Below are 19,198 nucleotides of genomic sequence, written 5' to 3' on the forward strand. Positions count from 1 at the left end.
CGTTGCAGAAGGCTGTAGGCTACATTTCACCTCTCAAGAGTCATATAATAACACTGATACTGCGGATTCAAAGTCCCGAAATCGTCGCACGCACTATGTATCCTCACAGGTGACATACGATTTGGCGGACATTCATCGTCTGGGAAGAGAACTTCCACCACGATATCAATATTTGCATAGCCAGCCCAAGATTAAGAATAACTCCAATCCATCGAGGCGTCCCATTGAACGGATATGAAGCAATTCAGAGTTCAGGAAACAAATGAATCAAGGGAAGTTATAAGAGTGACAGAAATGTCCTGACCATAAAGCAACTCCTGCAGGCAAATTGTGTTCGGAGAGCAGCTCAGTATTTCTACAGGACTTGGCGTCTATCGTAGTGAATGCGAGAATTTAAAAGCACTTCTTGAAGAATCTCCCATCCCAATCGCCAGTAATGGATATCAACCAACGGTCATAATTTTCACGGTCTTATATCGCCACAATATTACGCGATGCCAACTGATAGTGAACCGAGTGCCACGACTTGTCGCCGAGACACTGGTCCTCTTCAAGTATCTGTTGATATTCAGAGTGTACTCGTGCAATTGTGGCTATCGAAAATATGTTACAATTGAAATCGTCCTCTAGCAATCTCCTATAAGCACTGCATCCTCGCGAAAGCTGATATCCAACGAAATAATAACTCCGAATTCCTTTCACGCTGTCGCAGGAAACATGGTAATAATCTCTAACGCTGTCGCTTTTCCTTGTAGTTCTCTTTTGTATATTTTGTCTCTGGAGAGCATGCACTTAGAAAGGAGAATCGTTGGGGTCAACAGGACGATCCCAGTATGAGCCCACAGCCGGAATCTTTTGAAGAATGACATTGCGAACACGGGGGATGGGCTCGAGGAAGAAAAGAGCGGCAACACCTACCGCACCACCCCAGAGTCCGAAGATCGGGACCCTTGGAATTTGAGTTAGAGCCGCGAATATAGCAAATTTCGGATGTCGAAGGTAAAGCTATCGCTTATTGACGACAGAAGCCGGTTCACTTACCATCGAGTGATGACCTGCGGAGTGACGCCGAGAATGGCGGGATTGTATCGGTACTGGACACGCATTTTCAGAGACTAAAACGGGCAATGTCAGTTCCAGATCCAATCCCGGGAGCAAGTCAATGCAATCCCTTCAGTTCACACAAAATTTTCATACCTTCCGATACTAAGAAAACGTGTGGAGTGTGTGAAATTTATGAAGTGGTCTTCAATGTTGCTGGGTCCTCGGTCAACGAACGGGAATGCCCGCGGTCGGTGCAGTGCGTTTCGTTACCCGCGCTGTGATTGGCTATTGCCGTTGGGACATCGAACGTCACGCTCCTTACTGACCAAGTCTATCTTAAATCAATAGATTGATGTTACTAAAACACTAGATACATGATAAAATGCGAGAATAAACACCTCCTGTAGCATGATGATAATTACAACCGCGGCTATATCTCCTCTCGTGCGAATGCCCGAAACCCATCTGATCAACTAACATACAAAAAAAAGGATAGCTACAGCTACAAGTGCTAATTTCCCTCTGAACCAAAGTCCGTTGTGAAGTCATCGTGTTTCTTTACATCCTCCGCATTAACGGTCGGTCGTGAGCTCTTGACCGCCTTGACGAAGTCCTTGAATAACAATGGTGGCTCCTGTAGTTCATCGCCGGCAATATCCATCCATGACATTTCAATCGCACCTGGATCACCTGGCGAACAGGGTGTTAGCTTACGTTTACCGTCAACTTCGACCCATTTAAAATGTGTTGCCATCTGCACTTTTCGAACTGGCTGCATGAGCGCGTCGCGTACAGCAACTGCTATATCATGACCGGAGTACCTACGACATATCGTCAGACCAGTTTCAACATTAAAATTCAATTAACTAAACTTACCCTTCAGTCATTTCCGCAAGCGCACGGTAGTCACCTTGTGTCACTTCGCAAGGAGTAGACCCAACATTTAACTTGAACATTGTCGTCCGAGCCTCGACTTCAGGCAATGCAATGTATATACGTCGCTCAAATCTGCAGTAATGCAGTTAGCAATATTCTAAACTTAATCCATAATAGAAAGCATACCGCCGCCGTATAGCAGCGTCCAACTGCCATGGAATGTTTGTAGCTCCCAAGACCAACACCCCAGTCGCATCGTTACCGACCCCATTCATTTGCACCAGCAATTCAGTTTTAATTCTTCGTGACGCTTCACTTTCACCCTCTCCTCGAGGACCACACAGAGCATCGACCTCATCGATGAAGATGACTGACGGCTTGTTCTCACGAGCCATGTTGAACAGCTGCTTGACCAACCTCTCTGATTCACCCATCCACTTACTCACAAGATCCGATGAGCTGACGGAAAAGAAAGTTGAATTAGCCTCAGTAGCGACGGCTTTCGCAAGGTATGATTTACCGGTACCGGGTGGTCCGTAGAGCAATATGCCGGACACTGGTCGCCGATTACCAGTGAACAAGTGAGGGAACTTAATTGGCAAAATGACAGCTTCTTTAAGAGCTTCTTTTGCCAGTTCTAGTCCAGCAACATCTTCCCATCGTACGTTCGGTTTCTCGGATAGAATTGCGCCTAAGATTGTTGTTAGAGATTTGTGCAAAGATACTGAAGCCAGACGTCCTAACCTGAGAGAGCGCTTCGCAGTTTCTTGCTATCGGCATCATCCTCATCGCTATCTTCACCTTTCTTCCTTCCCTCCAATCAGCATGCAAACAACTAGAAAGCATGTGGTCCTATACATACTTCGCCTTGCCACCAGACTTGCCTTGTTCCTTGCCATTGGCACCGATCGCTCGCTTGGATTTACTTTCCGCATTCTCAAGATGATTCTTCAATTTTTCAGCTCGATCCATATACTCCGCTGTCTTCGCACGAATCATCTCTCTATTTCTCGCATTCTTCTCATCTGCAGCGTCAAATTTGGTCAGCAATAATTCTCTCGTTCTGTGCACCCTAATTCCACGAATCACACATAAAATTCAATTCGCATCCGCACACTTGAACAAAGAAGTCTCCTACGTACATTTAAGAGCCGTCATAAAATATTCCAGCCCATTGGAGTATAGTTTATAAGCCTCCGGGAAATTCTCAGCCTGATCAGCCTGAATTGCCTTCTGCACGATGTCGATCGCCTTGCCCAGAAAGTCCACGTTTGACATGCTGTAACCCCTCTAGCTGAAATCTAGTAAGATGAATTTATCCGGTATGATGTCTATCTGAGGTTGGGATAATATCCGACGCAATATTCGACGACTTGACTTTCGCAAAACCTGGAACAGCACCGTTGCGCAGAGCTCCCGTCTCTAAAATATAAAGCCAAATATCCCAGGAAACTAGAACAATACTCCGCAAATCGAGAAATTCTCCAGGTACCAAGTGTAGAAACTGACCGGGGATGGTATCTATGCGACGTCTGTGCTCTTTGCCTATGAGTGATAAGGCTCTAAATACCCACATCTCGACATGGAGAAAGCGTAATTGCGAGCGGATCTTAGGTAATTTTCAGCATGACTTGGGCGCAGAACTCAGCACGAACATCGCCCATCATTGTTATTAAGGCTTAGGATTGGGCTTAGTCAGTTAGGTGTTCTACTCTATTCTTCTGTCCACAAGACCAATAACTCCTGCAATTTAATATCAGGTGGACAATCACAGTCAATGTTTAATAGCATATGATTTATGTCAGTTCTACGAGTTGCGTCACCGAGCGACAGTTGCGTGTCCCAACTAATTCACATACGTATTAACGATGCAGGAAAATATATACTTTGAATCAAACACAACCCCAAATATTTCCATCTCCTGTTTCCGCGCGTTTCCCATTGAATTAAGCCATCTACAACTTCGACGTGTCAGATAACAGCTCCACAGCCGCCGACGAAATAGCAATGGAATTCCGCTCAATCACCTTCGTTTGGAAGATAATCTTCTTGCCCCCGTCAACCTTCCACATCTCAACCTTCAAAGTCTCGCCCGGGAATACGTGACCAGCGAAACGAACTTTAATGTTTTTAAACATTCCGAACTTGTCATAGATCTGTTTGCCTGAGATTCCAAACGTGCAAAGACCATGTAGGATAGGTTTCGGGAATTTGCCTACTGCCGCGAACTCCGGGTCGATGTGAAGCGGGTTATAATCGCCAGACAATCTGTATACGGCTGCTTGATCTTCAGACGTCTTCACTTCAGCTACAAAGTCCGGCGCACGCTTCGGCGGAGAGTTAGTAGCTGTAGCAGCACCCCTATCCTTGCCCTTGCTCGGTCCGCCAAAACCACCCGAACCGCGAAGGAAGACTGTCGACTCGTTGTAGAAAACTTGCTTTCCGGTCTCGGAGTCCTTCGTCTCAGTACCAGTGACAACGCAGGCGGCTTTGCCCTTGTCAAGAACTTCGATTAGACGAGCCTTGGAAACGAGCTTGCCGCCAGATGTGGGAAGGGGCCAGGATTTGATCTCCAGATACTGTTCGCCATGGAGAAGCATCATCTAAACACAGTTAGTCTCATACGGTGAAGAAAGCTAATAAAACATACCGGGTTAAAGTTAGGAACAAGCTCGCTGAAGTCGAATGAACCAGATGCACCTAAGTACGGAATAACACCGTAAGTGGGCAAGACAGTGAAATCGTCTGCACCCTCGAACACGTACTTCAATTCGGACGACTTCGCACCTATTCCGATGTTGTATAAGATAAGATCTCTAGTGTCATAACTGAAAGGAAAATCGGGCCCTGTCTTGTCCGCAGTCGAGGATGATGACGTGGATGACGACTTGTTTGACATATTCTCGAGAATCGCACCCATGCTCTCTTGTGTAGTCTTCGGGTGAGTCGCGCGGCCGTCGTTAAAGTCAGTTGCCTTCGCCCAATTCTCCTGTAAGGCCTCGGCGGTCAACGGCCTGTCGACAGGGAATCCAACGCCGCCCGTACGCTGCCATCTAGTATTTCCGATCCAACCAGAGCCTGTTTCGAAGATCTCGCCTGTAACAGGGGCCATATCAGAAGACAAGAGGACGGTAAGAGGCGCGACGTAGTCCGGCTTGAAGGCTTGCACAATCTCCTCCGGTAAGATACTGCGGGTCATATTAGTTCCCGCATTGGGAGCTATTGCATTCGCGAGAATGTTGTATTTCTTCCCCTCCAATGCAATCGTCTTGGTGAAACCAATAATTGCGCACTTGGCTGTAGCGTAGTTTGCCTGACCAAAGTTGCCGTAGATACCAGACGTAGAAGTAGTATTCACGACTCGTCCGAACGTTTGCTTTAAGAAGTATGGCCAAGCAGCCTTGGTAATCTTATATGTACCACGTAAATGGACAGCAATAACTTGATCCCATTGGGCGTCAGTCATACCGGCGAACGACTTGTCGCGAAGGATACCAGCATTATTGATGACAACGTGTACGGTTCCAAAAGCATCAACTGCTGTCTTGACGACAGCGTCTCCATCCTCAACCGAGTGACGATCAGGTACTGCTGTGCCTTCGCCGTAGAGCTTGTTAATTTCGTTAACTGTACCATTGGGGTCGCCAACATCGTTGATAACAAGCTTAGCACCGAACTTCGCGAACAGAAGTGCGTATGCGCGACCGAGACCCGCGCCGGAGCCAGTGACTATGACGACTTTACCCTTCACATCAACGGGGACATCGCCTTGTTTGTTGGATGGTAGCTCACGGGCCGACTCGAGAAGTCCCATGAAATCGTTCGGGCCTGTGGGGTACTGTGGAGGATTGGACTCGAAATCCACGATCTCGTTCCATCGTGCAAGGATTGATGCCGGTGTGAAACTCTCGTCGGTCTTGAACAGAGCTCCATGTGACCGCTCCCAGTGAAGCTTGGAAACAAATCCAGCGCCAGCCTCGTAGATCCCACCAGTCTCCACAGTGTTCTTGTGTGTGAGATACGCGACTAGAGGAACCACCCATTCGGGCTTTAGCATGCCCAAAAGATCCTCAGGCAAGACCGTCTGTGTCATTCTGCTAGCCGCCATAGGAGCTATCACGTTTGCAAAAATACCGTATTTAGCACCTTCTTTGGACAACGTCTCTGTGAATCCGACCAATCCGAGCTTTGCAGCCGAATAGTTTGCCTGCCCAAAACTTCCATACAAGCCAGCTGCGGAAGCAGTGTTGATTATCCGGCCGAACTTCTGCTTGCGGAATACAGGCCAGGCTGCCTTGGTCGTCTTGTACGCACCCTTGAGATGGACAAGCTGGACCAAGTCCCAATCGGTGTCTTTCATATTTTTGAACGAGATATCACGCAGAATACCGGCATTGTTGATGAGAACATGCACGCTGCCGAAGGCTTTGATTGCGGTTTCAATGATCTTGTCCCCGAACTCAACAGAATCGTAGTTTGCGACAGCATTTCCGCCTGCCTTCTTAATATCTATTCGTACGTTAGAATCGTTCAACGAACATCCACATCCACAGGATTCCAACCCACCGTCTACTACGACATCGGCAGCCTTTGTAGAGTGGCCCTCACCCTTGGAAGTAGAGCCCAAATCGTTAACGACAACATTAGCACCCCGAGATCCGAAGAACAAAGCGTAAGCCTTTCCGAGACCGCCGCCGGCACCAGTGATTACGACGGTTTGTCCGTCAAATCGCAGCTCTTGCTCCATTGGTGTTTGATCTATAAGGACTTTTAAGTGATGGACAGCTAACTATGCTGAAAAGAAGTCGCCAATATTGTAGAGAGATTTGCCAATGTAGTCGCGAACGAAGATGAGGGAAGCTTTATAAGCTTCGGTATTTCAGCGAGATTATTATCGCGTTTGTGGGGTGCGGGGTGTGAAAGTTGATCATGAGCCGAGGAACGAAGAGTTGTCTATTATGGAGATGCAACTACGGGCAATTTACGTCATCATTTCCGCCGAATCAGGCCCAAGATAATTATTCGGGTTAGGGATCACTGCGATGCCCTCGCGACGCAAGATCAAGTGACCGTGAAAACAATCGGATCACTTCTCCACGACGACGGCGGGCGCGTGCGATTAAACGCATTATTGGACTGCAGTCTAGCTGTAGAATCTCTAAGACCGCGTTCTCAGTCGGCAGCATGAACGCGCGCCGTCCAGTTGTTCCATGGTGGCAATAATGTCAATATGACATCAGCTTTAATCGCAGATACCACTATGCAGTTGCGGTCCATACGTCCTAGCATAACCTCGTGCGGCTCGTGCGGCTCAATTCAGACTGCCCGTGCCGTACGATTAACTAAGCCAACGCCTGTATTGTTGAAAAAGTAGTCTCTAAAATTTACATACCCGAATACGCAAATACATGAATGCACCCAAAGTTATAGAAACATGGAACCTGCAAACCACAGCGCCATGTGAACGCTTAAATGTCAGACTCTTCACATTTACGTAGCAACTTGCATAATCGCCTAGCCCTACCAATAGCAAATCTTGGCCAAACAAAATAAGCACATATGCATGCAAAAGTCATCTCAGGCTCTGCGCAGGGAGCGGAGGATAGGCCGCAATACCTGGGTTTTCGCCATCCACAGGCTCATGCAGCTGAACATATGAAGACGAGGATGGACGCCGCGGTGGCGAATGCACGACATGGGGACGATGCGAATAAGAAAGAACCGAATCTGCTTTAATAGATGAAACACTATTATTTCGTGGCCGCACATGATTGGGTAGCGCTATCGCGCCATCGCGGTGCGAAGGAGAAGACTGTAGGTCCTCAAATGGATTATTGGAATGCCCCATAGCACCCCCTGCGGCTGAATTGTCCATCGTCGTATGTGTTTGATTCGGAGTCACGGTGGTCGAATTGCTCATGCATTGCAAATTTATCATATTTCCATCGACCGTACTGTCACTTGATGACTTCCTCTTGAGCCGCCAAAACGCCGACTGGGTTGAACGCGAGCGTCTTAGACTTCGGTTAAGAAAGTTTGGATGGCTAGTCGACCTCACCGCCGGGGTAGCTACGCCTTCAGGCAAAGTTGTTGACTGTCGGGATGAAAATATTTCCGCAATGCCGTGGAATCCTGATAACCTTCGTTTCCGGTAAGTAATCGCCGAATTTATAAACATCGATATTGTTCCCGAGACCCAAAAACATCTTTTTATGATGTTAGCCATATTGCCGCAGAATCACAGAATGAAAAGTACGTACGCGTCCAGTGCACAGGAGACGACAATTAGATTCACCAGATGGCAAGCTGTTACGTAGGACTCGCACAGCTCTTTGTAAAGCCCCGTACAGAGTTGGTCTGCGTTCGGAATCGCACATGCAGTCGAGATTCCACCGGAAAGAAGCATGATGTATACAAAAATCCCTATCCAGAACACAGACATCAAGATTTGAGACATCACGAACACAAACGGCCATAGATACCCTGGCGCCTGTGTATCAATATCTATTGTACCGCCTCCGACGACCGCGTATTCCTCGTCTTCAAATTCAGACCCGTCGTTGCGTGAGTGTGATTCAATCCCTGCGTTGCGGAAATGATACAATATTGCGACGGTCGAAACCAGAATCACTAGGCTAGTAATTGTTGCCGCAGAAATCAGTATAACGTATGGCTGTGGCACCCGTGCAGTCGTATCGTGTACTCGGATAAGCGATATGAAATATGCGACAACGCCGAGTGGTATGATCGCAAAGACGGCCTGAAAAAAGGCAAACAAGAAAAAAGACATGCACCATGCCGGGTATCGCGCACCACTTCCGTTCCCAATTGCAGCGAATGAGTGAACGGGATCCCGCGTAGTATATGGTCCCGTTTGAGCTTGATATGGACTCGCATTCCGCCCGTCATTGCGTCTTCTGTAGCTATAGTTATGATCTTGCCTATGTGGTGCGGTGAGGGCCCTTGTGCGCTCGCTGTTGTCGACGGTGTTAGAGCGATGTGTGGCGGCGGCCATTAGCTGGCGAGAAACAACGATAGCGACTGTCTTCCAATTCACTTTCTGATGCACTACGTTGGATTGTAATTGTGTATCGGACGGATGATAATGAAGGTGTGGCCGTGTGGGGGCCACTTTTATCTGGACGAAAGCCGCACTCGGTGAGCACGAAGCGGCCATTCATTTTCTTATTATACCGTAAAATTTACGTACGCGCCAGTCATGTGGCAGCAATATGACTATACGCTTTTATTGGAGGATGACGATTGTCATTTCTTCCTGCTTAAATCTTTATAGTTTTAGCTACAAGCCTACAATGGGTTTTTAAGGCAAGTGAAGGCCAGTTTGACAAGTGCACGCTGGCAGGAGACAGAAGGCGACTCTCCTTGAGCACAGTAAAGCATCTGATGAAACGAAGGAGCCAAATAATCTTACTACTTGTAAGCAGTGTAAGCTCAGTCATAAAGAAGGGGCCCTATGACCGTAAATTAAATGCAAGCTGATGGCATCGACCATGAATAGATTGTATTGGACAACCCAAGACGATACAAGTACTAGCGTGGTCTTTATCATTTGCGGAACAAAGGGCGGGGCGACTGCAGAATGACGTTGTAACAGTCGACCAAATACTGGAGCCCTAAGCCATGAAGCACTGTTAACCCTAGTCTGTCACGATACCTTGGGAGCGCTTCTATGGGACGTTCGACGGCCGTGGCGTGCTCTCCACTCGATTTATCAGACACGAGTTAGACAGATTCTTTTGCCCCGCATTGTCCAATATTATCCAACACAAATATTACTGGTCCTGACTTTGCCGGCACCACTTCCGCCGGCATTATACATCGATCGCGCGATCTGTCGCCGTTGTGGAGGTCGTACTTTACCGGCCGCCTACTCGTCGATTGCTCAACATGACAATCGAGACGGGAGAGTATGCCATCACTCGCAATGCTCGGTATAGATTGCTGACAAGTTCACAGCAGTACATCGCGTCGGACGTCGACGTTCGTCGACGCCAACAGCTTTGTCTCTCATCCTGCCCGCGTGACAATCAAGCATTGGCAACTCCGTGATCTCATCTGCAAGACCGCAAATCCGCATGAAGTCCTTTTCGTGAGCGAACGCGTCGTCAAGAGTATTGACACCGACACCGGCAAGACTGCGCAGTGTGCGGAGTTCGCATTTGAACCGCGCTGTCTATCTTCGGCATATGGAATCATAGCTGCTGGTGGTGTGCAGCGGGGGCAGCTCGGGATCACGTATCGAAGACCAGAAGAGGATGCGGACGATGGAGTCTGCTTACCTGTCACGATGATCGAGCTCGGTGGTTACATCAACAACTCGATCACACTATTTAAGCCAGGCGCAGCCAGCGTATCGGCGTTGGTCTGCAATAACGATCACACACTGCGAATGTTGGATATCAACGGTTCGTCATATACAGTTGTTGACACACTGCAGCTACCTGTGCCGCTGAATCACGCAAGCATTTCGCCGGACCGCAAGTCGATAATAGCATGCGGCGATTCAGCACACCTTTTCCTCTTCCATCCCGAGGAGCGACAGCGCAGCAATGAAGCATCGAACGAATCGGCGCGCGTCGACTCGCTAACCTCCCTTAAATGGACCCAGACCGCAACTCTGGCTACCTCGGCTGATGCTGGATTCTCAACAGCATTTGCTCCATCTGGTGTGCTCTTTGCAGTGGCATCGCAGGATGGACTGGCGAGCGTATACGATTCGAGATACGTTTCGACTTCAACATCACATACTTCGTTAAGTACCCGAAACGCGCCTAAGCCGATGAAGTATATTGAATCTACACGACCTCATGAAAATGCCGGCGCGTTTCGATGCTTGAAATTTTCAACTGGTGCAGAGGATTTGCTGTTAATATCAGAGCAGACCGGTCGTGTTCATGTTGTCGACACGCGACGATTCGAAGACAGGCAGATTTTGGATATCCCCAGTACGGTTAACTATCGCACCAGGACTATACGAAGAAGACGAGATAATCCTGGCAACGACAGCAGCAGCTCACCCGGCGGTGCGGCTGGGCCCAGTTCAGGACATAGTGAAAGCAGCGCATATTCTCGAAGACGGAGATTGATAGGAATGGCTAGCTCGCGGATCACAGCCGAGGTTCAACATCAGAGAACAGGAGGATCGTCGTATATTCCGCCGTATCCTACTGACTATGTCACGCACGACGAGACGGGTGAGATACGTCGTCGAGGTAATGACTTCTCGAGCGATTCCGCCTTGGCGGGATATTACTATCAGACTCACGATAGCAGACGTGGCTCGGAAAGAAGCCAAGAAGGCTATAACGATGACAATGATGACGTCGAACTTGATGATGATGAGGAGTTGGATGAGGACGAGCGATACTGTGTGTTTGGCGACGTGGCTGTGTCGCGTTCGGCATCCTCTTCGTCAAGCAATATCACGGGCCGAATCACAAACTCTATGGATCCTGCAGCACGGTTAATTCGAGAAAAGGAGATATCTGGTATTGCCTGGAGCGACGAAGAGCGAGGCTCCATTATTGTGGGATGGGATAGCGGAATTGGAAAATGGACAGTTGACAGGTGGGGCCGTCGTGTTTTTCCGTCTTACAAAATGCGGTAGGCTGATAGGATCACATTTGGAAGGATGGTCTGTGGAGTACACTGACTATATTTTTACTTTTGGTTTATTTATGGAATGGTTATTTGGTATTTGCTCTTGAATTAAATGACAACGTGTGCATGGTGGGTAGTTATTGGCAGGAAAGGTTTGGGGCGGAGACGAGGATGGAACGGAGTCATTTGGTAGTGTCTGGCGTACAGTGTTATGTGAATATGTCTTTGTGCTAAACTTTCGTTATAGTTTCGTTATAGTTGGTGTATATCTTGCTTATAATCGTTAAATGCACGTATGTGCTTTGTTGATATTATAATTGCATGATAGTTATGTTTCATCATATTTATCATATCACAAGTCGTATGCACCTAGTGTGATTCACTTCACGAATTTGTAAAGAAGCGCTGATGAATGATTATGATTCCAAACTGTAGATCGTTTACGTCATACATAGTTCAATCTGATTGGTTGGTTGGCAGATCGGTTCGATGACCGTGTAATGATGTCGGTCTGGTTGCAAGTCCAGTTTCATTTGGGCTTATCTTGACACACTATCTAAATTGTCCGGGCGAGGAGGCTACACTGAGAAAGGCAATGGCAGTATTCAGGAATTACGGGATCAATCCAGTACTACTTGGAAGTATATCTAGACTGAACGGGCACGAACATGGATTGGAGGATGACGAATCACTCCGAGCTTATCCGGGTTTGAACTGAGTTATAGCGTTCCTGACCTGACTAAATATTGTCTAAGCACCAGCACTGACAAGCCAACCCTGAACTGAACTGAACCGGCTCCCCGAAGATTGATTTTAAAGCGTAAAGTCTCCCTGGACGGACCACCCCATAAACCCGAACCTCTCATTTCCGTCCGCGGCTGGGATTTTCCAATTCTCTCTTGTCGCTTCTCGACTACAAGTTGCGAAACCTATTATTTGCTGCGACTCGTATAGTAATTATTTATTTTAAATATGGCATCGTTCTTCCGCGCTACTGGAGTTGCTGCTTTCAAGGTACGTTGATGCTATCTGTCTACAACGGTTCAGCGGCTCGGGTGTGACCTCGCCGGTTACGGTGTAGCACAAGGTTGCTTGCTTGATTGATTGTCGTGTTCGCAAACCGCCCAGCGATTACAAACGATCATTACCGATCTCCGTGGCTCCGTCGCCTTGACTTATTTCAGTCGATTGGCGCTTTTGTTGACGACTGTGATTGACTTAATATCCGTACAGAACGCCTCGCGCTTGTACTCCTCTGCCACAGGTGCTACTCGGGCTTCTTCTCCCATCTTTACGAACCGCTACTTCCTTGCCAGCTCCCTCGCTGTCGCCGGCACTGCTTCTTACTACTTCTATTCTTCAATGTCTACTCCCATTTCCGCCACGTCCCCTGTTTTCAAGGGCGACTTTGTTGACCTGACCGTACGTTCAAAAGTTGAATGGCAGAAGAGACATGGTTGCAGCTAACCATTCATCTAGCTCGCTCATGTCACGAAGGTCAGCCACGACGTATGTGCCAAGTTTCGACTATCTTGCAGTCAATTACGATCTAACCAAGCATAGACCAGCATCTTCCGCTTCGCTTTCCCTGAGGCCGACGATGACAGCGGCTTGATCACGGCGTCGGCAATCCTTATCAAGTACAAGGACGAGAACGAGAAGAACATCATCCGCCCATATACCCCCATCTCGGACCCCAGAACTAAGGGATACCTGGACTTGCTCGTTAAGGTATATCCTGAGGGCAAGGCGTCCAAGCACATTCACTCGCTCAAGCCAGGCGACAAGCTTGCGTTCAAGGGCCCGATTATCAAGTACCCCTGGACTCCCAACAAGGATTCTCATGTCGTCCTTATCGGCGGTGGTACCGGAATTACTCCTCTCTGTAAGTCTAACCCATGCCAAATAATATTGCAAATGTCACTGCTGACATATTCAATAGACCAGTTGGTTCACGAAATCACCAGTAACCGTGGCGAGGACAAAACCGCCATCACGCTCCTGTACGGTAACAAGACCGTGGACGACATCCTCCTATACGACGAACTCAAGTCCATCGCTGCCAAGGACGACAAGTTCAATGTGTACTTCACGATCGAGAAGGACGCGCCGGAAGGCACGATCCCCGGCTTCATCAGCGACGCGGTCGTTAAGAAGGCTATCGGTGACGCGGACTTAAAGACGCTCAAGTTCTTTGTCTGCGGACCTCCCGGGCTCTATAATGCCATCTCGGGTCCCAAGATATCGCCAGCTGATCAAGGTGAACTCACTGGTTTGTTAAAATCTTACGGCGTCGAGAAGGAACAGGTTTTCAAATTTTAATCGCGTGCATTGCTACATCTAGAGAGGGTTTGTAGATGAGTTTGCCTCGGCCTTGTAGGAACACATAGACTCGCGATTAGAAATTCTAGTACAATTTGTTGTTATTACTATGAATCATAGATATACGCCGTTCTCATTTAAGGAGTTACGACTGGTGATTGATTAACCATGTAGAAATGCTGGCGTCGGCTTGGTGGATATGTATTCTAAGTCAAGGTCCTGATGATCTGAACAATCCTGCCTAACTCATCTCCTTCAACGAGGTGCTGTCATTCAGCTTGGCAGGTACCATCGTAACCACTCAACTCATAGAGTTTCGCTATATCCTGGAGCGTATTTGAATCGAAGTTTATTATATCTGCCTTGTTACTTCATGGCCAAGGTTTAACTGATGTGGGATGCGGGATGGGGACTTGCACGCGGGATCCAACTATTTCGTCCGCACGTAATTCAGACTGGTCTTCAAAATTTCGTAACAGGCACGCAAAACAAAATGGAACATACGGCAAATCTACTAAATTAAAAGAATGAATGATTTGTTTGATCAGATAGATATTGCCGTATAATTAATAGAACTTATTATTGTGGATGGGGTAGTCATGGACCAGCCAATACGGGCGCATCCCGCGTGGGCTAATTACTAGCGGTGTTGCCTTCGATAGCCGGAACTTCATTGCTAACCCCACCACGGAAACGCTACCCCGCGCGCGTCGGCAGTCCTCCGACCGACGTCGACTATATGACCTCAACCATCCCCTGCATCATGAACGAACACCAACAGTTAGAGATCATAGTCGACAGTGATCTTGCTGTTTGGAGCCCAACTTTAGTTGATAGAACCTAACCTACGCAGAATTGAGACCATAACATGTCGACTAAGCATTTCGTTACAAATATCGACAAGCTCGTCGTGGACGCCCTAGAGGCGCTAACTTTCACCAACCCCGATGTCATCTACTACAAAAACGACAAAGGTTCGTCTTTCATTTCAGGCCGCAGTAAATTTTTTTTTTACTAACCAAGGCAGTCATCGCGAAGAAGTCGCACAATCCGCAAACCCACGTCGCAATCATCTCAGGCGGCGGTGCAGGCCACGAACCCGCACACGCAGCGTTCGTCGGCGAAGGCATGCTCACCGCCGCCGCGTCTGGCTGGATCTTCGCGTCGCCTTCTGTAGCGCAAATAGGGTGTGCCATCGACGCTGTCGCTGGTCAGAAGGGCGTCCTGCTGATTATAAAGAATTACACCGGCGATATCTTCCATTTCTCGCTCGCGGCCGAGAAGGCCAGGAGTAGAGGTATTCCCGCCGAAGTTGTGGTTGTCGGCGATGACGTCGCCGTCGGTAAAACGAAGTCTGGCAAAGTCGGTCGGAGAGGGCTGGCGGGTACTGTACTTGTGCATAAAGTTGCTGGAGCAGCTGCTGCGCGCGCCGACAGCACACTTAAAGAAATCGTTGCAGCCGCAAAAGAGGTTGCGGATAATTTGGTGACCGTCGGAGTCTCGTTGAATCATGTGCACATTCCTGGCCGCAAGATTGAGCAGGAGAACATCATGGCTGAAGACGAGGCAGAGTTGGGACTTGGCATTCATAACGAGAAGGGATGTGTCCGGTTACAGCCGATCCCAAGCCTTCCTGATCTCGTCAAGACCATGCTGGACCAATTGACCGACAAAGACGATGCCGATCGCGCGTACGTCGATTTCGCCACGGCGCAGAACGTGGTCTTGATGGTTAATAATTTGGGCGGCCTGTCGCCTCTCGAGCTCGGTGCGATCACGACCGAGGTCGTTGGACAGCTCACTTCGCGCGGATTGCGCCCCAACCGATTGTTTTCAGGCACATATATGACCAGCCTTGACGGTCCGGGGTTCAGCATCACGCTTTTGAAGGCTACCGACGGCGTGCTGAATTACCTTGACGCCGAGACCAAGGCTGTCGGGTTTACGCCCGGATCAGTCGTGACTGCAGATAGTCCCGCGCGCGTGATTGTCGAGTCTGTCGGCCAAAAAGCAGAAAGCGCGCACACGAACGGCCATGCCAAACCAAGCATAAGTGAGTTGTGTTCCGGGTATCTGTGTTGCACTATGCGTACTGACAAACTCATAGTCGTTCCCGCCAAATTCGTTTCCTCTGTCAAGCTCGCGTGCGAAAAGGTTATCGCGGCAGAGCCCCTAATCACACAGTACGACACCGTAGTCGGCGACGGCGACTGCGGGTACACCCTCAAACGCGCGGCCGAGGCGGTGCTGTCGTTCGTCACGTCTTCGTCTGGAGCCATCTCGCCCACCGTCTCCACCCTTGTTGATCTCGCCGAGACCGTCGAGAATAACATGGACGGCACGTCCGGCGCGATATTCAGCATTTTCCTGCACGCGCTCGCGACAGCGGTGTCCACTTGCGAGTCAGTGCTAGATGAAGACGGGTGGGGTGCCGCTTCAACTGAGGCGTTGAAGACACTGTACGCCGCCACGCCCGCGCGACCAGGCGATCGGACGCTGATTGACGCGTTGGCGCCATTTGTCGCGACACTGGCGGCTGGCAAAGGTGTGAAGAATGCCGCGGTCGCGGGACGCAAAGGCGCAGACGGAACCAAGGGCATGAACGCGAGTTTGGGACGCGCGGTCTACGTCGACGCAAAGGGATATGACCGAGTCCCTGATCCCGGTGCTGTCGGCGTCGCGGAGTTGGTTGAAGGGTTAGCAGGGCTTTAAGGGATGTCCGGATAGATATGGCGAAAACATAGAATAATCTTTGAACTCGGTCCATTTGGAGCGTTCCACAGAGTGGAACGCTCGGCGTACACAACAAAAAATTTAACCCCCGCCTATATTTACATTAAAGTGAAGTAAGAATCGAAAATATTACAAACGATAACTCCAATTTACCAGCCGTAGATATGACAAATTCTCCATCCGATCGCTTTTGTTGCAGATATCCAAACACCGTCCTTTGATAGTGATACGTCATGTGATTATTGGGTCTTTGATTTTCCAATTTGGTTATCGGTTTTGCCGTATCGTAACGCCGGTATCAAATACGCCTCTCATTTCCGAAACCGCGGCAGTAAAACTCTCGCGCTCGATGTTCAACTCTGGGATCTTGACCTGCAATAACCGTTTCCAAGGGATCGCGACGCCTTGGGGCTGCTCCGGCTCGATACCCTCTAACCATCCTCTATACAAATCATCATTGTTCCACGTCGATGCGATTTGAATGCGGACTTGCTCAGGGAAGTTGTACCCCTGGGCCTGGATCTGAGCCATCTTGCGACGCATCCAGGCGTGGAGTCTGTCGGGCATGAATGACGCCGCCAGACAGAGGTAGTTGTGACCGGCGAAGGGCGTGCCCGGGTGGATTTTTTGGATCGCTTCGAGTCCGGAGAATATTCGCGCCATTAGAACCGCAATTTCTGACGTGCCGCTTGGGTCTTGGATCGTGCCGGTTGTTGACAATGCAGCGTACGACGAAAAGTACAATTTCCACCCGTTGAAAATGAGGGTTAAAAATCCCACTTGCCAGTACTTGTAGCATATCGGCGGCACCAACTGTCTATCTTCGAGCGTGAGCGGGTTATCCTCCGGCGGGTCGACGGTCTCGAAGAGCGCTGGATCGAGCGATTCGAACCAGGTCATACTGTTCACTCGAAGCAATTCGATTTGACGAGTCGCGCGTGTGCCGGTAACTAATTTTTGGCGCACATTTGCAGCGAATTCGCATAGCTCGGAAAATAAATTCCCTACGGCAGACATTGCGGCAAGGATGCGCCAGTCAATGTCCGTCAAAACAGTTGCCCATCTGCCGTGTACCGTCTGCCTGTGCAGCGCGTACCATTTTCCTTGCAGAACCATGTTTCGCCCAGAAAACAGTGACCGCCGAATATCGATGAACCGCAGCCAGATGAAAAAGTAAATATGCAGGTCTGTCTCAAATGCAGTCTCAGGAGTGTACAAGCTCTGGAAGATATTGAAGACCGCGTCTTGGTGCTGAATTTCATTGGACACATCGCCAAGGTACATTTCGATGCAGGATAGGATCAAAATCGCGATCATGATGTTCAGGTCGGGACGTTCAATTGCGGAATGAAGATTTTTCACGCATTCTTCGTAGTAGCCAAACATGTCTTCTAGATACCGCTCGCCATATCGCAGGGCATAGTGATACGACGTGAATGCTGCGATGGCATACATTAGCGCTGGCGAGGTGTGCGCGATTGTCAACAGCTGGTCGAAAAACTGGATTGGATCAGCTGAGAGGAAATAGTGGCACTGAGTGATGTTCTTGCGATGGTATCGAAACAGATGGGCAATCTCGGGAGGCACGTTGGGGAAGTCGTCGTACATGCCCGAAGGCGCTGGCGTCGGGCATGAACCAGAGATCGTGCTGACTGTGTTTGGTGTCGACGTAGACGTGTTGCTGTACGGTGCCACTGGCATGTGCATGCTCTGTTCCTGCTCCTGGGGTAACGTTGATAATTCGATGCCCTCCTCCGATGAGAATGACAATTTTCGTTCCATTTCTTGATTGATCTCCGGCCGGGCGTAAGGCATACTGAGCTCCTCATCCACATTCCCATCTTGAGCAGCCGTTGTCGTTGTCGTTGCCGTTGCCGCGGCTGCCGCCGCCGCCCGCTTCAGCTTGCGCGCCTGATGAGCTCGCTGTTTCTTTGACATTGTTAACCGTTCGGGCGGAAACAAGCACTCCCGATCACCTTTCTGGCACCGCATACATATTGGTCTTGTCTCGTCGCACTGGGCCAGGTCAGTTCATGAAACCGTCTAAACAAAAATTAAACCAATGCGAACCTTGACTCTCCGTTTCCGACACGTATAGCATCCCGACCGCGTTCGTTTGTGCGGTGGGTGCGATTTGTCGCCGTCAAGCTGGTCCTCGTTAGCGCTCGGTTTTTCCGGCGCGATGATGGAGTCTGATTCGCGGGGTGAAGATGACCGAGACGGGAAGGTCCCATCCTTCTCGGCCATCTCCACTGTATGGTGCCTGACGGCAAGCAACTTGGAGAACTGTGAGTAATAGTACTGGTCAAAGCGTTGCGCGACAGCTAGTGGAGGTTGCAGGCTTAGCTCTGCAGGCATGAACTCGACATGTGCAATTGCGCTGTTTGACTAGTTGCACGCAAACACCGACGATATATATAGCGGTACAAGCCACCGGGACGAAACAAAACGGTCCTCTGCTCTCGGGACGGCAGACGCAGGAAGGTGCAAAGAGTTTACGTGGGCACCGCGCTGGCTGTGGAGTTGTACGGACGCCCTGCATTATAAGGTTATTTTGCGTTGGGTCTACCTGAATTAGGACTAGTGCTGATGGCTGAACAGA

General features: G+C 49.2%; 8 protein-coding genes across 8 annotated transcripts; 3 read left to right on the forward strand and 5 right to left on the reverse strand.

Annotated features, from left to right (window-relative positions):
* Positions 1-792: 792 nt before the first annotated feature.
* Positions 793-1,106, reverse strand: POJ06DRAFT_264279 (cytochrome b-c1 complex subunit 10; the record flags this gene model as incomplete). Its single annotated transcript, XM_056188993.1, has 2 exons — positions 793-949; positions 1,042-1,106. 2 exons carry the CDS (start codon positions 1,104-1,106, stop codon positions 793-795), a joined length of 222 nt encoding a protein of 73 aa, XP_056046901.1.
* A 261-nt stretch (positions 1,107-1,367) lies between these two features.
* POJ06DRAFT_241926 (P-loop containing nucleoside triphosphate hydrolase protein) lies at positions 1,368-3,546 on the reverse strand. Its single transcript, XM_056186168.1, has 6 exons — positions 3,063-3,546; positions 2,783-2,945; positions 2,665-2,729; positions 2,107-2,611; positions 1,921-2,052; positions 1,368-1,865 (listed from the first exon to the last, which is right to left on the reverse strand). Exons 1-6 carry the CDS (start codon positions 3,196-3,198, stop codon positions 1,556-1,558), a joined length of 1,311 nt encoding a protein of 436 aa, XP_056046902.1. The 5' UTR covers positions 3,199-3,546; the 3' UTR covers positions 1,368-1,555.
* Positions 3,547-3,630: 84 nt separating this feature from the next.
* Positions 3,631-6,854, reverse strand: POJ06DRAFT_241929 (uncharacterized protein). The gene is made up of 3 exons (XM_056186169.1): positions 6,487-6,854; positions 4,571-6,429; positions 3,631-4,523 (listed from the first exon to the last, which is right to left on the reverse strand). The coding sequence occupies exons 1-3, from the start codon at positions 6,665-6,667 to the stop codon at positions 3,876-3,878; spliced, it is 2,688 nt and encodes an 895-aa protein (XP_056046903.1). The 5' UTR covers positions 6,668-6,854; the 3' UTR covers positions 3,631-3,875.
* A 188-nt stretch (positions 6,855-7,042) lies between these two features.
* POJ06DRAFT_272183 (uncharacterized protein) lies at positions 7,043-9,065 on the reverse strand. Its single transcript, XM_056189553.1, has 2 exons — positions 8,181-9,065; positions 7,043-8,126 (listed from the first exon to the last, which is right to left on the reverse strand). The coding sequence occupies exons 1-2, from the start codon at positions 8,933-8,935 to the stop codon at positions 7,493-7,495; spliced, it is 1,389 nt and encodes a 462-aa protein (XP_056046904.1). The 5' UTR covers positions 8,936-9,065; the 3' UTR covers positions 7,043-7,492.
* A 568-nt stretch (positions 9,066-9,633) lies between these two features.
* Positions 9,634-11,836, forward strand: POJ06DRAFT_241933 (uncharacterized protein). Its single transcript, XM_056186170.1, has 2 exons — positions 9,634-9,848; positions 9,898-11,836. Exons 1-2 carry the CDS (start codon positions 9,829-9,831, stop codon positions 11,546-11,548), a joined length of 1,671 nt encoding a protein of 556 aa, XP_056046905.1. The 5' UTR covers positions 9,634-9,828; the 3' UTR covers positions 11,549-11,836.
* A 1,067-nt stretch (positions 11,837-12,903) lies between these two features.
* POJ06DRAFT_191470 (uncharacterized protein) lies at positions 12,904-13,863 on the forward strand (the record flags this gene model as incomplete). Its single annotated transcript, XM_056184846.1, has 4 exons — positions 12,904-12,963; positions 13,021-13,050; positions 13,105-13,426; positions 13,484-13,863. 4 exons carry the CDS (start codon positions 12,904-12,906, stop codon positions 13,861-13,863), a joined length of 792 nt encoding a protein of 263 aa, XP_056046906.1.
* Positions 13,864-14,731: 868 nt separating this feature from the next.
* On the forward strand, positions 14,732-16,575 carry POJ06DRAFT_191495 (Dak1 domain-containing protein; the record flags this gene model as incomplete). Its single annotated transcript, XM_056184849.1, has 3 exons — positions 14,732-14,837; positions 14,891-15,916; positions 15,971-16,575. 3 exons carry the CDS (start codon positions 14,732-14,734, stop codon positions 16,573-16,575), a joined length of 1,737 nt encoding a protein of 578 aa, XP_056046907.1.
* Positions 16,576-16,863: 288 nt separating this feature from the next.
* On the reverse strand, positions 16,864-18,843 carry POJ06DRAFT_279242 (uncharacterized protein; the record flags this gene model as incomplete). The annotated part of the gene is made up of 2 exons (XM_056189796.1): positions 16,864-18,612; positions 18,667-18,843. The coding sequence occupies 2 exons, from the start codon at positions 18,841-18,843 to the stop codon at positions 16,864-16,866; spliced, it is 1,926 nt and encodes a 641-aa protein (XP_056046908.1).
* Between the last annotated feature and the right edge of the window lie 355 nt (positions 18,844-19,198).

This window comes from Lipomyces tetrasporus (assembly GCF_029532465.1).
Source record: "Lipomyces tetrasporus strain NRRL Y-64009 chromosome Unknown POJ06scaffold_1, whole genome shotgun sequence".
In the NCBI taxonomy this organism is placed as follows: Eukaryota; Fungi; Ascomycota; class Lipomycetes; order Lipomycetales; family Lipomycetaceae; genus Lipomyces; species Lipomyces tetrasporus.